Source organism: Pecten maximus, chromosome 18 (genome assembly GCF_902652985.1).
Source record: "Pecten maximus chromosome 18, xPecMax1.1, whole genome shotgun sequence".
In the NCBI taxonomy this organism is placed as follows: Eukaryota; Metazoa; Mollusca; class Bivalvia; order Pectinida; family Pectinidae; genus Pecten; species Pecten maximus.
Genome location: NC_047032.1, coordinates 16,205,305 through 16,221,069, shown reverse-complemented (window position 1 = coordinate 16,221,069; position 15,765 = coordinate 16,205,305). Strand labels below are relative to the sequence as shown.

Below are 15,765 nucleotides of genomic sequence, written 5' to 3'. Positions count from 1 at the left end.
GCAGTGAATTCACACCTGTTACATATGCGGTGTCATATAATTTCAATATTTGTTAAAAATAATGCTTTAACTTCGGGATAACCATTACATTTTACATAGGTTTTATAATATTAGGGACCAACATTTTGCTCTGGGTTTCTGGAATTTTCTGAGATTGAATCATCAAAGTTTTTATTAACTAAGAAAATGAATGATTTTGGCCAGGACTGGAGTAATACTTTGAGTTATCAAAGTTTGACTGAACAATATATGTGATATACAATGTAGGTACAGGGTAGATAAAGGTTTACTGTAAAATGTATAAATGTCCAATATTCAATGTAGGTAAATACATGTTCAGTGTACAATGAAGGTAAATAAATGTTCACTGTACAATGTAGGTAAATAAATGTTCACTGTACATTATATAAATGTTCAGTGTACAATGTAGGTAAATAAATGTTCAGTGTACAATGTAGGTAAAAACATGTTAAATGTTCAATATAGGTAAATAAATGTTAAATGTTCACTGTACAATGTATAAATGTTCACTGTTCAATGTAGGTAAATAAATGTTAACTGTTCAATGTAGGTAAATAAATGTTCACCGTACAATTTAGGTAAATAAATGTTCACAGTACATTGTATAAATGTTCACTGTTCAATGTAGGTAAATAAATGTTAACTGTTCAATGTAGGTAAATAAATGTTCACCGTACAATTTAGGTAAATAAATGTTTACTGTACAATTTAGGTAAATAAATGTTTACTGTACAATGTAGGTAAATAAATGTTCACTGTACAATGTAGGTAAATAAATGTTAAATGTTCACTGTACAATGTAGGTAAATAAATGTTCACTGTACAATGTAGGTAAAAAAATGTTCACTGTACAATGTAGGTAAGTAAATGTTCACTGTACAATATGTAAATGTTCACTGTACAATGTAGGTAAATAAATGTTTACTGTACAATGTAGGTAAATAAATGTTAAATGTTCACTGTACAATGTAGGTAAATAAATGTTTACTGTACAATATGTAAATGTTCACTGTACAATTTAGGTAAATAAATGTTCACTGTACAATGTAGGTAAATAAATGTTAAATGTTCACTGTACAATGTAGGTAAATAAATGTTAAATGTTCACTGTACAATGTAGGTAAAAAAATGTTCACAGTACATTGTATAAATGTTCACTGTTCAATGTAGGTAAATAAATGTTAACTGTTCAATGTAGGTAAATAAATGTTCACCGTACAATTTAGGTAAATAAATGTTTACTGTACAATTTAGGTAAATGAATGTTCACTGTACAATATAGATAAATAAATGTTAACTGTTCAATGTAGGTAAATAAATGTTCACCGTACAATTTAGGTAAATAAATGTTTACTGTACAATGTAGGTAAATGAATGTTCACTGTACAATATAGGTAAATAAATGTTCACTGTACAATGTAGGTAAAGAAATGTTCACTGTACAATGTAGGTAAATAAATGTTCACTGTACAATATAGGTAAATAAATGTTCAGTGCACAATGCAGGTAAATAAATCATTTTACATTGTAAGTAAATAAATGTTCACTGTTCAATGTAGGTAAATACATGTTCAGTGTACAATGAATAAATGTTCACTGCACATTGTATAAATGTTCACTATTCAATGTAGGTAAATAAATGTTCACTGTACACTGTAGGTAAATAAATGTTCACTGTACAATGTAGGTAAATAAATCATTGTTCAATGTAGGTTAATAAACACTGTACAATGTAGGTAAATAAAGGTTTACTGTTAACTGTAGGTAAATAAATCATTGTACAATATATAGGTAAATAAATGTTAAATGTTCTCTGTTCAATGTAGGTAAATAAATGTTCTCTGTTCAATGTAGGTTAATAAATCACTGTACATCAAGAAATAAATGTTCACTGTACAATGTAGGTAAATAAATGTTCACTGTACAATGTAGGTAAATAAATGTTCACTGTACAATGTAGGTAAATAAATGTTCACTGTACAATGTAGGTAAATAAATGTTCACTGTACAATGTTATGTAGGTAAATAAATGTTCACTGTTCAATGTAGGTAAATAAATGTTCACTGTTCAATGTAGGTAAATAAATGTTCACTGTTCAATGTAGGTAAATAAATGTTCACTGTTCAATGTAGGTAAATAAATGTTCACTGTTCAATGTTATGTAGGTAAATAAATATTCAGTGTACAATGTAGGTAAATAAATGTTCACTGTACAATGTAGGTAAATAAATGTTCACTGTACAATGTAGGTAAATAAATGTTCAGTGTACAATGTTATGTAGGTAAATAAATATTCAGTGTACAATGTAGGTAAATAAATGTTCACTGTACAATGTAGGTAAATAAATGTTCACTGTACAATGTAGGTAAATAAATGTTCACTGTACAATGTAGGTAAATAAATGTTCAGTGTACAATGTTATGTAGGTAAATAAATATTCAGTGTACAATGTAGGTAAATAAATGTTCACTGTACAATGTAGGTAAATAAATGTTCACTGTACAATGTAGGTAAATAAATGTTCACTGTACAATGTAGGTAAGTAAATGTTCACTGTACAATGTAGGTAAGTAAATGTTCAGTGTACAATGTAGGTAAATAACAGTTCACTGCTCCAATGCCTTATCATATTTTATATGTGATATACAATGTAGGTACAAATGTTCACTACAAGGATGTCAAACATCATACACCACCCTTACCCTATCTAAAGGCCTCCAGTAGAGCTTAACTATCTTAAATACTGTCGTTACAATGGCACATTATATTACCTGGGCTGAACCATAAAATTCTTGCTTAATTGTTTATCTATGTCATCCCTAACAATTGGTGTACACTTAATATAAACAAATCATCACAGCGATTTGTCTAATAACTTTGTAGTTTGAGTTTTGAAGATGAAATACCCCGTCTCTTCGTACCATTATGTGTTGGGTCATATAATTTGAGGATCTATGGTATCATATATTATATATCTCTCACTGCGCGTGTATATATTTTATACATATCTGAAATCGGGCCTCTGGTCGTCAAACGTAAATAACTTGAAGTACTTGAAGTGTGATAGCACAAGAAATGCAAGGATGGTATTTATATGGGACATATAATCTCACTGTTGTACAGTCCTCCACATATATAACGTATACATCCTTTAGACACAAATATTGACTTACCTCTGACCATGGTCCATGCATGATTGAATCATTTAACATCATCTATTCGTCTCTGTAGAAATAAAATTGTCTTCGATAATATTGATTGTGTACTTCACAGTAACCTACCCGGAAGTGAATGCCACAGGTGATCGGCACATGCACAGTAGTTGGTCCTCGGTGATCGCGGCGACTAAAAATAGACTCCAAATAAAATGTCGTGACGTGTTAGAAAACACCGTATTGTTATGCAAATGTTGTGTATACACGTGGAATCAATGGAGCGATTGACATACCACACGGATATATTTCGACTTATTTAATGACCGGTGCCTTGCCATGTATACACTACTGAGTAATGTATAGACGTATGGCCCGAAAACGGACAGTATTACCAGAGATCTATATATATTAATTTAGTATATAGGTCTCTGGTATTACTAAATAATATCATGTTTTCGCCAACAAAAGATGAACGTACTTATTTTGTCCACACAGAAGTGGATGCACTAATCATGAGTTTGCCAAGAATATCACATTCAATAATTACAACCTTTATGTATGGTAACCTCTGGCAATTTAGTACTGACATTTACGCCCGATAACATTGTCTACTACAATAGCCGTAGGATATTTGTCTGAAGAATATTTCTGATAAAATATATTTTGAGATCTTATAATTCTAATAAATTATAAAATAACTAATTATGCTTGATATGTTTGTGACTGTGACACAAGATATTTTTTTGTTGACGAAAACGTGTTACTAATTTTGTCAGCGGTTTTCAGCCGTCGTACATTCACGAGACTTGAGATTGACATACACGTCTCTGATATTGACAAGTACATGTAAAACAAGCATTCAAACAGAGTGGTTCGTTTTATATTCAAACTGTGATAGGATGTTTTATTTGTGAATATAATTATATATATCATGTAGGCATGATAATTTACAGATAAGGGTCTGATTTCAGACTTTTTTTCTCATGTTATGGCTATAGTGTAAATTTCAATATTTCATCATAGAAAGCAGACTACAAATTGAGATTTCAGTCTTTTTTAACATTCAGCTGCTTTCATCCCTGATTCACACTGTAGACATATATATATGTATATCATAAGATGCCATTTTAGTTGTATAATTACGTGTATAAACGTATGCCTGTAATCAGAGGCATCTAGCTATATGATATACATGTATATTTCATAGTGAATTTTATGAAATTTGTTGTAATATAAACATTATTAGACATTTTATATTTTCCATAATTTTGGATTTCTTCGTCGTCTAATTTCTCTTTGTAAAAAAGTGACACTTACAAATTATTTAATTACATCTCAACCAGCTGTCTGTCTTTTTGAAAGTGATATGTATAATTCCCCTTTTCTCATTGTTATCGGATTAAACCGCGCAATATGTATGTACATTTATCTTTTGATGTTAAATGAGTTACTTAACTGGTCCGGCCAGGTATGACACCTAGCCTCGGACAAAGGACAATTAAGGTCATTATCTCACCTGTCTGAAATATGGCCATCTGAGTACTAAAATGCCACCTGTCAATCATTTGTATTAACTCTAGCTTAAATACTATGTGTAACGTTTTGTAAAATTAATTAGAACCTAGAGTTCGGACTGCACGGGTCGATTTTCGGATATTCCGTAAATCGCCTGCCGACTCCTAGAACGTTTAGTTTAATAAATACGATAACTTGGACCGTATTTCACCATCTTTGGATTTTATATCTATTCTACAAAAATATTACAACGACCGGAAAAATCGTTGTGATATATATGTCTTTGCTGTGATCAAACCCAAAAACTATTACTCTCAATTAAAACACAAGAGGCTGAGAAACATGATTATATTATATCTAGTACAAACACTAAATTAAAATTCGGTAAAAACTTATACCCGAATTATGATCTAGCCCTAAAAACGTCTGAAAATGTGCTATACAAACTAGGGAAGGTCCGAATACACGTAGACTAACAATTTCGCATGTCCCTGTGCTCTCAGCAACTCCCTGAGACTCTCCCGCTAGTTTGGGCGCAAACGAGATAATTGAGTTACTTAGCTAGGCGTGTGATGGTTTTGTTGATTAATGCGGTCACTAAATTGTCCCCATCAATATATATCAATTACTGCTCTAGTTACCTTCAATTATATAGCCTTTCTGTAACACGTGTCGATATAACAGATATTTGAAAAGAAGAAAGATGAGAAAACAGTACAGAATGTACAGAAAAGATACAACTAACCTCAATAAACATAATTTTCCTCCATGAACATAAGTTACCCCTGTAAACATCACTTACCCCGGTAAACATCGCTTAATACTCCAATAAACGTCACTAACCTCAATAAACATAATTGTCCTCCATACACAAAAGTTACCTTAGTAAACATCACTTACCCCGGTAAACATAATTTAATACCTCAATTAATATCACTTACCTCAATAAACATCACTTACCTCAATAAACATTACTTACCTCAATAAACATCACTTACCTCAATAAACATCACTCACCTCAATAAACATCACTTACCTCAATAAACATTACTTACCTCAATAAACATCACTCACCTCAATAAACATCACTTACCTCAATAAACATCACTTACCTCAATAAACATCACTTACCTCAATAAACATTACTTACCTCAATAAACATCACTTACATCAATAAACATCCCTTACCTCAATAAACATCACTTACCCCAATAAACATCGTGAAGGTGATCGCCAAGGTCGTCTGGAATACATCTGGTCAGATTGATTCTCAAGTTCCAAGAGGTAGACAAAATGACATGGAGTGTTACAAAATTGTTTTAAATTGTTAGCCACAAACCAAAGTACATGATCCTAACCTTCAGGTATTTGATGCCAAGGGAATCAATATATGCTAAATCTTAATTAGTTTGGGGAGCAAGCGGTTGTTAAAATGATTGACATTCATTAAATGCCTAATATCTAACACAACCAATTAAGTTATTGCTATTAGTTAGGTAACTTTTTATATAGCTATCTTTACCAACCCGAAGGATATGTTTCCCAATATCTGAAGAAAGATTTGATAGAAAGTTATCTAACACAACTAATAATACTAGTGACGTTTCGGTAGCAATAACTTTATTAGTTGCGCTAGATAACTTTCTATTAACTCTTTCCCAAGTTTTGATGAAGACAACAATAGGAATACGATTAAATTGAGGGGTGTAGGTGGAGTGGGTGTGGTGTGGTAGGAAACTGTTTCAAATAAAAAACCATGCGATTGTGTGTCGTTCGAAGAACGGCAAGATACACCAGTTGAAAAGTATGAATAATAGAAATAATTTGATATCTCGAGTCGTTTTAAACAACCTTTGAATTTAATCTAAACAATTTGGACATCATTCAACCAGGTTTCAACAAAGAAAAGAGTGTTTATTTACAGTAAACCAATACATTAACAAGATAAATTGCGCAACAGTCCTTCAGCAATGTTACCGCAGTGATTCAGCTATTATAGAGATCAGTACGATTAGACTCGAGGTTTGTTATTAAAAAATAATTCCTTTTTAAAAAGGGCCTATATCTGATTGTTTCCCTCGTCTGTTGTCTGTGCTATTTGTGGAATCTGTGTGTTTTTCCTGATAGGCTTTTACTTAATAGTTGAAACGCCATGACATGCCTCTAACAGTGATGAATTACAATTAATTATAATATCTATGTTTTTTTCAGGAAAATATCAAAAGATGAAAAACTATTTAAAACAGTACCGAGAAAGCTACTTATTTTAGATAGTGTTTCATCTGCTTAATTGTTTGCTGTGCTTATCGCCCCGTGAGTAGCCAGGGTCATTTTGGCCCCTTGTAGTAGTTGGTGACTACCTCACTGAACAACTGGGCCCGTCGCATGCCAACCAGAACAATTAGGGTAAAGTGTCTTGCCCAAGGACACAACCACGATAGCACAGCCTGACCTGTTTCTCAGCTTCCCGGTTTCATCTGACCATTGGTTAAACTTGTATAAGATCTCCAGTTGCCTGCTGTCTAAGACAATGGGTATATTCCTATCAATCAAATCCGGTGAAATGAAAGGACCGTAAGTAAACTCCTACATATAGTCGCCCGTTTGCCACTAGGCGTTTTGGTGAAATAATGATTTATCAATTGTTTTAATAAAACAATAGTCACGCGTAATTAAATGCCGCGCATATGCCAAGTCTAGTAAACAAACTAAAAAAATCATTAAGAATTTGTGTCGACAAGGATGTCCCTGGTGTCGATGAAAGTTTGCTATGTGGTCATTACGATTGTATTTTTGTTTTAACTTATTAAAGCTATGATAAAGAATCTTGATTGCAACATGGCAGATATTGAGATATATTATCGGTCACGGTTATATAAACGCTCAGTACCAGTGACGATAATAGCAAGGATTAGATGAGAAGGGGTTCACCGTCTGACACAACACACGAGAGTTGTCATTGTTCTATTCACATGAGAAGGGAAACAGATATATTTGTTCTCAATATGTCAAGATTAAAAAAAAAATTCTATTAATTCAATTTCAATTTATTTCAATTTCAATTTATTTATTCCAAATGCAACACAGCATATAAAAAAAATCTATTCAGGCGCACTCTTAGTAATAATAATAGTAGTGATATATAATATAAGTAATGTATATTTAAGGTAATTTAATTTGTTCTGATGTTGTTTTAGCAATGCATCTATTCCCCCCCCCCAAAAAAAATGCACACGTTTGACAAAACTTTAACATTGTATATGGCACAAAGGCCTTGTATTTTGTTGATATCAAATTACGTATTGTAATAATTAGGAATGTGTTTTTTTTTCTAAATTGCTTAAACATTTACATGTTCGCATTTGAAACGATAATGATATTCATCGCCAATGTCATAAGAACAAAGATTGCAAGTTCTATATTCTTGTGCAATCCCTATCCATCTTCCAGTTTCTATTGGATGTTCTGAACTTTGCTATGGTTTGTCTATCTTTTGGTTTTAGCTTTACTGGGTATTTTTCAAATTCAAAATTAGTTTTCAACACTACATTTTACCGTTTGAAACAAAATTCAAATATTCCAAATACATTCAGATACATGAAACTAAGTGGTATAAAGGTAGTTTGTTATCAACACGAACACCTGACAAAATCGATTTTTGTAAGCATACAACAGTAGGTACTTTTGTATGTGCAAGTTATCTAGAATGATTTTTATTTCAAACGTGTGCAAATATGTACCGCCGTGTAATCAAAAGTATAAGCGCCAACTGTTTTAAAATTCCCGTAAAAACATTACACCTCCGTTTGTTACTACATACTCTGGTGTTAATGTGGTTAGGGGTATTTTCATATCGCTTGTTTCTGCTTTGTTAGTTTATTTTTTCTCATTGGATACCTCCGCTGCGGTAGTTTTGAAGGTCAACCCCGATTGGATACGCCTGTTGTGTATACAATTCGTTTCCTCCTATCATATCCCAGTTTTATCCGATAATAGTTTTAGTAATTATCTATGTAGCGTAAATAAATCGCGTGTGTCTAACTTGTGTCAGTTTTATCCGTTTTTTAGTGTAAGGATTAAAATTCGGTAAAATGACACCCTTCTCGAGTTCTTGTGCACTGACAAATTCTTAGGTCCCTGCATTTGGGCCTATTAAAATTGATACAAACCTAAACGCACCTTTATGTATGGTTGAGATCATCCGTCCTGTTTTGTGGTAAGAACACCTACACGTGTACAGCTGTGTACGTGTGTACATAGCAAAGTCTCACATCCAAAAGTGCAGGTTGAGCAGATCTCGCTGGTAGGGGGAAACTCGGCCTGCACTACTTTTATCAAATTGATATTAAAAAAAAAGTGTATTTCATACCTACACTTTTAATGGCTAAACATTTTGACAAATTTTTATTATGATAAATAAATAATTATGATTAATATTCTTTTACTCGAGGACCCCATTGGAAATAAGCTGTGCATCGGCTTTCATGGGCAATCCTAGGTAACTGTTAGGGAAGCAAATTTATAACATGATACTTATGTCAACTGTGTCAACTATTCATTAATCACTCATCATTTTTATCTATTATGAAATTAAGAAAATATGGAAATGATGCAAATATTGTATAACATATCTGTGATTCTATTGTACTGTGGATGCTTTACCTGAATAAATATTATTATCATCCACATGACATTCTCATTGTCGGCTCAGATAGAGTGGCCTCCCCTATCAGAGCTCTTCACGCGTCGTAGGAAACCACCGTGTTGCATTGGTAAGTGGAGATTTTTATCCTCTTGAAAGTAAATTTGATACAGTATGAACGCAGACTAATAGCCACTCTCAATCCATTGAAGTGAAATAACATAAAACCAGAATAATTATAACCCAAGTGTCAAGGTAATGATTAACATACGTCTGTCTATAAAAACAAAAACTGCAGACTGCAGCGTTCTTCCAGTTTTCACCCTTTATTTCACATAAGTCATTGCGCGAGTCTCTTATAAACATATAAGATATTTCATAAACATTTAAGACATCTTATATAATTTGGTAAAATACTGGATCAACATTGCTCCGCGAATAAATGACAACTTGGCTTGCCATAAAAACCACAATCTGACTGTATTGAACCGGACTCGTTTTATAAAATAATAACATATAAGAGTACATATAAATGAGATATGTACTCTTATGTGTTATTATTTTATAAAACGAGTCAGGCACCTGTGATATAACCCATTATTTTACATAATTCCTATGCAAGAAGTGTGGCAAAAATGCATGACCAGACTGAGGTTTGAACCAGGGACCTCTGAACAGATCTATGCTCTACCAGTTTAACTACCTCGGTCGCCAATGATCCAGTTCTGCTTCACTACCAAATGTAATAGAATTGAAAAACATGTTTAAAACATTAAATTTGGTTAAACTTTACAGATGAAGGTCCAATGGCATCGGGATCAGGCACCCAGAAGGTTAATGCCAAGGGGCTGCCAGTGGACTGGGAGCTGGTGACCTCTAGTGGTCCCTCACTGGCATTTCATGTTGGGTGTGTTCTTGGTAAGTAAATGAGAACTTCATTATGGTTGAAATGTAGCCGAGTTTATTTAACTTAGTATTATAATTACCCCGTCATGGTTTCATTGTTAAACAGATTTTAATATAACTTCATATATAGGACAAGTATGAGAATAACCTCAACAACATAGATCTTCTATGAATAATTAGTATACTGAACTGGCAAATGCACACATCAAATTGAAGCTTTAACACCTGTATGATTACTCCCTTCGAGAGTTTAATTACAAAAAACAAAAATATAATCATGCTATTCTGTGAAACAAGAAGTCGCATGCATAATGGAAAAGCTGTTTTTGCAGTTTTTAAAAAAAAAAATACAAACACTACCAAATTACTTCATGTGGAAACAACATGTATTGTGATGCCGCCTGTTTCACTGTAATATTCAATCTCCTGCTTTTCTATTCAGGCAACAACTTGTACATACATGGAGGTATGGAGACAAAGGATGGCAAACAGCCATCAGATAAACTCTTTCGTTACAACTCGAGTTCACAATCTTGGCAAGAAATCAAGGTTGAAGGAAGCCCCGCCCTTAGTCACCATGCCTGTGTCCCATTGGCTGGTAGATACATGCTTCTGATTGGAGGATGGGATGGAAAATCAAGGACTGCAAAGGTTGTGGCCTTTGATGCAGAAAAACAACAATGGCTGATGCAGGACACCAGTGGTTTCCCTGGCGATGCCGGACTTAGTTCACACACAGCAACACTTTTGTCTTCAGGGGAGATAATTATATTTGGACGAGAAGGAAGTTTACGTATGCAGCGTCGTCACGGCAATAGTTATATATTAAGCGGAAGTGTACAATCAGGCCATTTTACCTTCAAGGAGTTTACAAATGTTGCTGCTTCAAGATCCGGTCATACTTCAAATATTGTTGGAAATAAACTATATGTGGTTGGAGGGAGAGAAAATAATTTCGTAGAAATTCACGACAGATTAAGAAGTGGAGAAAGTGATAATCAGAGTGTGACCACCAAACTTATGAAAATCGTTGAAAAATTATCCCCGATGTCTAAATTACCTGGTGGTCGAAAAAACCATGTTGCTATTGGTGGTGCCGGAGTACTTTTTATTCATGGAGGCGACACCTTCGATGGTAGAAGTCGTGAATCTGTTGGGGAAATGTTTCTCTTAACTTTTAAACCCACAATGCAATTCTACAAACTTGGGGATAGTTCTGTGAGACGATGTGGTCATATTTGCTGTATCATTGGTGACAAAGTAATCCTGCATGGTGGCTTAGGTGGGAAAAATAACTGTCATGTGTACAGCGACACGTTCAGTCTGGAGTTTAAATAGGAGATTAATTATACTCAATTATATGATTATAGTTGTTTCCACTTATTGCAACAATTTCAAACTATTTTTATTTTGTTGATATTGTTTTATTCTGCCCTTTATTGTCCTACTAAAAGTTATGATAATGTATTGCTGAAATAATAATCATTTCATTTTCTAAAATTTACTTATATCGCATAACTACTTTATATTATAATTAGTTGCCAGTGTCCAGCTTGACCGGGAAAATTTTATATAAGCTTTTCTTTGGCACAGTGACAATGTACAATGTATATAAACAAGAGGCGTATTGGTCCTGTATTGCTCACTTGCTTCTCATGGAACTTTGAAGTTAATCTAAGTCATTTATGCAGATGCCAGATGCTAAGCTGATAACCACTTGATTGAGTAGGCTTGGTTTATTCATTTAATTTAATTATTTTTGTAGCCCTTCATTCCAGCATACTTCTTGCCCAATATCGGGTCTCTGGGGCTAATGATTATTGAAAAGTCATTATTTAAAGATTTTGACACATTTGACCCCTTAGGTAGGTGGAATAAAAGTGCTGAATGGCATGTGACGAGCCTTTAGTATGTTGTTCAGTGAGGAAGTCACCAACTACTACAAAGAAGGAGATCCCACCTCAATATTACCCTGGCTGTTCGCAGGGTGATAAACCCAGCAAACAAACAAGCAAAGAAATTTCAAAAAGTAAAAATTTGAACAAACAACACAAACACAAATTTGATTTTTGTTGAACTCTTCATTAGAATTTCAACAGTGCATAAATATGTGGAGGGTGTGTTCTTGGTAACCCTACACATTTAGGTTCTCGGGAGTGATGACATCAGTCTACATCTCGACATAACATCCTCAGACAGGAAGTAATGTCAAACACAAAATGTTTTACAGGAAGTGACATCATTTAATTGGTCAACAAAGAAATGACACAAAGCAAATTGTTGACGTAAGTGATGAAATACAAATATTTTACAGGAAAGGACATTAGAAAGTATTGACAGGAAGTGACATCTTACAAATTGTCAATGAGAACTGACATACTAATTTATGACAGGAAGTGACATCTCACAAATTATTGACTCATACAAATTATTGACAGGAAGTGACTCACATGATACAAATTGTCAACAGGAAATTACATCATTAATTGTTGACAGGAAGTGATATCAAATAAACATTAAAACTCAATGTCCACAGGTATTGCACTTGTTTTTATGTCCAAAATAAATTAAAGAAAAACTAATGCCTAAATTTACAAAAATTGAGACATATTTTCTTCATTTATTATATTTTCAGAGGTACATTGTATGACATATATGCCTGGTTTTACCTTTTATACACGATTGTATGGAGTTCTGGAAAGATGCTACATCACCGACAGCATATATATGACTGTTCACAAAAATGCATAAAAAAGTACATGGAAATATATGTAATTAACATTAACAAATGAAAAAAAATAAAATCTAGCATCTGAAATATAATCGTTTATAGAGGCAGAGAACAATGGATTGTTATTTTTGTATGCAATAAATCATTTATTCACTTTATAAGAAAGAACAAGATCTAGCGAAGCTCAAACTTTAGGAGGGTGGCAATAGCCAAGCCCATATAACATTTGGTATTTTATATACCACAGCCTATATACTTGTTTTCACTCAATCATCATAATTATTCTGTTGGAGATGTAGCACCTTAAGGACCAATGTACAAGTCAAGATATTCTAGTAAAATTCTACACTAATAATGTACAATTTAAAACATATTTTGCAACGGACTTGGTATATCAGCTACACACACTATATACACAATATGTTATCCGACCACGGCAACATTAAAACATTGTGTGAGTACAGAACATGTTAATGAAATAATTTGTAAATAAATTGTAAGTACATTTCAAGAGACTTTGTGAGTGTTCTTATTTTTGTGATTTCTTTACATTTAAATTTTTTATGTGATGTTTTTTTTTTACTGGCCACACTCCAAATTAGTTTGGTATTTATGATTCAGCTGCATATGTCAGGATCAGGCAACAACCCAGGCAAGTCGAAGTGTCTATACCTTTCAAGTGAGAAGTCTCGGAGAGAAATCTGTAGAGGGCAGCTTTGATAAGTACATGTGTACCAATCAGATAGTTTACACTAGATTCCCGACCTGCAGTGGAGAAATCTAGAAACTGTATTTTATTGGCTTAGCAACCTGTACAAAACCATACATTCAACTTCTTTCTTTCTCTTTAAAATCATAATTGGCAACATTGCTGGGTTGAACATCCACCAAAGATTCTTTTACATTCTTCAATCAATTTCATTGGTCTTTTTCAGCAAATATAAATTTTTCATTTCAATCTAGAAAAAAAACACCTTTATTTTTAGAGAAGATAACGATAGCGCCACTACAATATTACAAAAAAAAGAAAGAAAAAAAAAAAAAAGATTTTTATTTCTGTTAATGGTTCACATTACATAAAGCCATTGCATAGAGAATTTGCATTGCACTGTCAACACACAGCTCCATATCAAAGTATGTGTACACAACTCCACAAATATGCCGAGAGGACAATATTTAATGTCATCAAAGGAAATCCTGATCAGTGTGTTCCACATTAACTTAAAAATGTACAACCATATTGCATTAACAATTATCAAGTGACATGTGCATTGCTTGCACAAAAAATAAATGAAATTGTAGTTTCTACTCGCAGAAAAATGTCCTTTAGTTATTGTAATGCTGAAATGCTCAGCTTCACTGAACATAAGTTCCTGTAATTCTTGGCCAAAAATGTTGTGGGAAAAATTTCAAGTTTTTGAGTACATTATGATTATTTCAGTGAAAATTTCAGCAAAGATACATGTACAGGTAAAATTCTGAAATTTCGGCCACCAAAACGATCCCTTGTTCATCGTGTATTTCATTATGCTGCTGATAAACCCAAATTCTATGTGAACTCTGCTGTCAACAAACAAAAATACAAGACAGAACATGGCGTCTGTATCTGGTTAGTATCTATAGAAAAAAAAATAATAAAAAGATTGATAAAGTAGGAGTAGGGGCTAATGTTTTTTTTTCATAAATACTGTCAAGTTGAAGATGCTTGTAGACTGAGGAATATTCTAATTTTGTAAATCTTTCATGCATATATAATGAGAGAAGAAACGACCACAATGGCATTTGAACCAAGGTCACCTGAACTCTTTCTAAAGCCGTAATTATGCTTACTTACCATTGCATGCTATACTATAGTACGGAAAAGTAGAGAAAAATACCAATGGCCAGAATTTGGAAAGCAAACCGAAGAACTCAAGAGCTCTAACTAGTGATAACCTAGATCAAAAGTTGATCAAATGTTTTTTGATGATTTTGATATTCTTATCGTTTCTCAAGCCTACAGTTCCCTACCTTAAACATATCAGTAGAATATGATCGTCTGAAACTCGGGAAACAATGGGTACTCGGGAAACAATGGGTCTATACTATCTAAAGAGTTTAGAGCCACACCACGATACTAATGTTCTATGTCTACAATGACAATGGGGGGGGGGGGGGGGGGGGACGACACAATGGATCACCACAACAATGTCCAACATCACAACAAAAACTTAATAGCAGTTGCAACAAAGAAAACGTAACAATGACCTGTTATAAACTCGCACAAGTCTTATCATTCTATGATTCTAGTTCGTACGCAAGCCTGCAAATCAGACTTCCAAACCACAAGAAAATAATAATATCCAATATTTGCATGACTGTTCAGCTTCTAATATATATCATGAGTCTCCAAGGGATTCCAGACAAAATGCAGCCAATGCCACTCCCATGAAATCTAAAATGATAACACAGGCCATTTTGTAAGTTTAATAAAAAGCCTAACAAAGTAATGAACATATTCACAAACAAAATCAGAAAATATTTATCTAAAAAAAAGAAAAAAAAAAAAGAAGATTTTTCGAGATAAAGGTTGGAGAAACATGCAAAACTTTATTGATTTTATGGCTATGAAAACTTTAAATTTTATATCAAAACATGAAGTTGTTGATTTTTTTTATCTATGTTTAAGAAAACTGTAAAACTTGTATGAAATATATACACATACTGTTGAGCTGTTGTTTTGAATGGGCCACATCTTTGTTGTTTTACTGTACGCAAAAAGCATGAATTTTTCCATAGGAAATTTTGAAACAG

The 15,765-nt window shown here is 33.2% G+C and overlaps 2 protein-coding genes across 2 annotated transcripts in view; one reads left to right on the top strand and one right to left on the bottom strand.

The window, feature by feature from the left end:
• LOC117316259 (myosin-IIIb-like) overlaps nucleotides 1-3,370 on the bottom strand; it is a 34,501-nt gene extending 31,131 nt beyond the window's left edge. Inside the window, 1 exon segment of the mRNA XM_033870798.1 lies at nucleotides 3,197-3,370. The gene's annotated coding sequence lies outside the window, so the exon portion shown is untranslated.
• Nucleotides 3,371-9,417: 6,047 nt separating this feature from the next.
• On the top strand, nucleotides 9,418-14,554 carry LOC117316457 (kelch domain-containing protein 9-like). Its single transcript, XM_033871044.1, has 3 exons — nucleotides 9,418-9,465; nucleotides 10,131-10,253; nucleotides 10,684-14,554. Exons 2-3 carry the CDS (start codon nucleotides 10,142-10,144, stop codon nucleotides 11,577-11,579), a joined length of 1,008 nt encoding a protein of 335 aa, XP_033726935.1. The 5' UTR covers nucleotides 9,418-9,465; nucleotides 10,131-10,141; the 3' UTR covers nucleotides 11,580-14,554.
• The last annotated feature ends 1,211 nt before the right edge of the window (nucleotides 14,555-15,765 follow it).

Excerpts from the sequence above, each read along its gene's own strand:
- LOC117316457 (XM_033871044.1), top strand. The coding sequence starts at position 10,142 with ATGGCATCGGGATCAGGCACCCAGAAGGTTAATGCCAAGGGGCTGCCA. Across the intron at positions 10,254-10,683 it reads TCATGTTGGGTGTGTTCTTG|GCAACAACTTGTACATACAT; the intron begins GTAAGTAAATGA and ends TTTTCTATTCAG.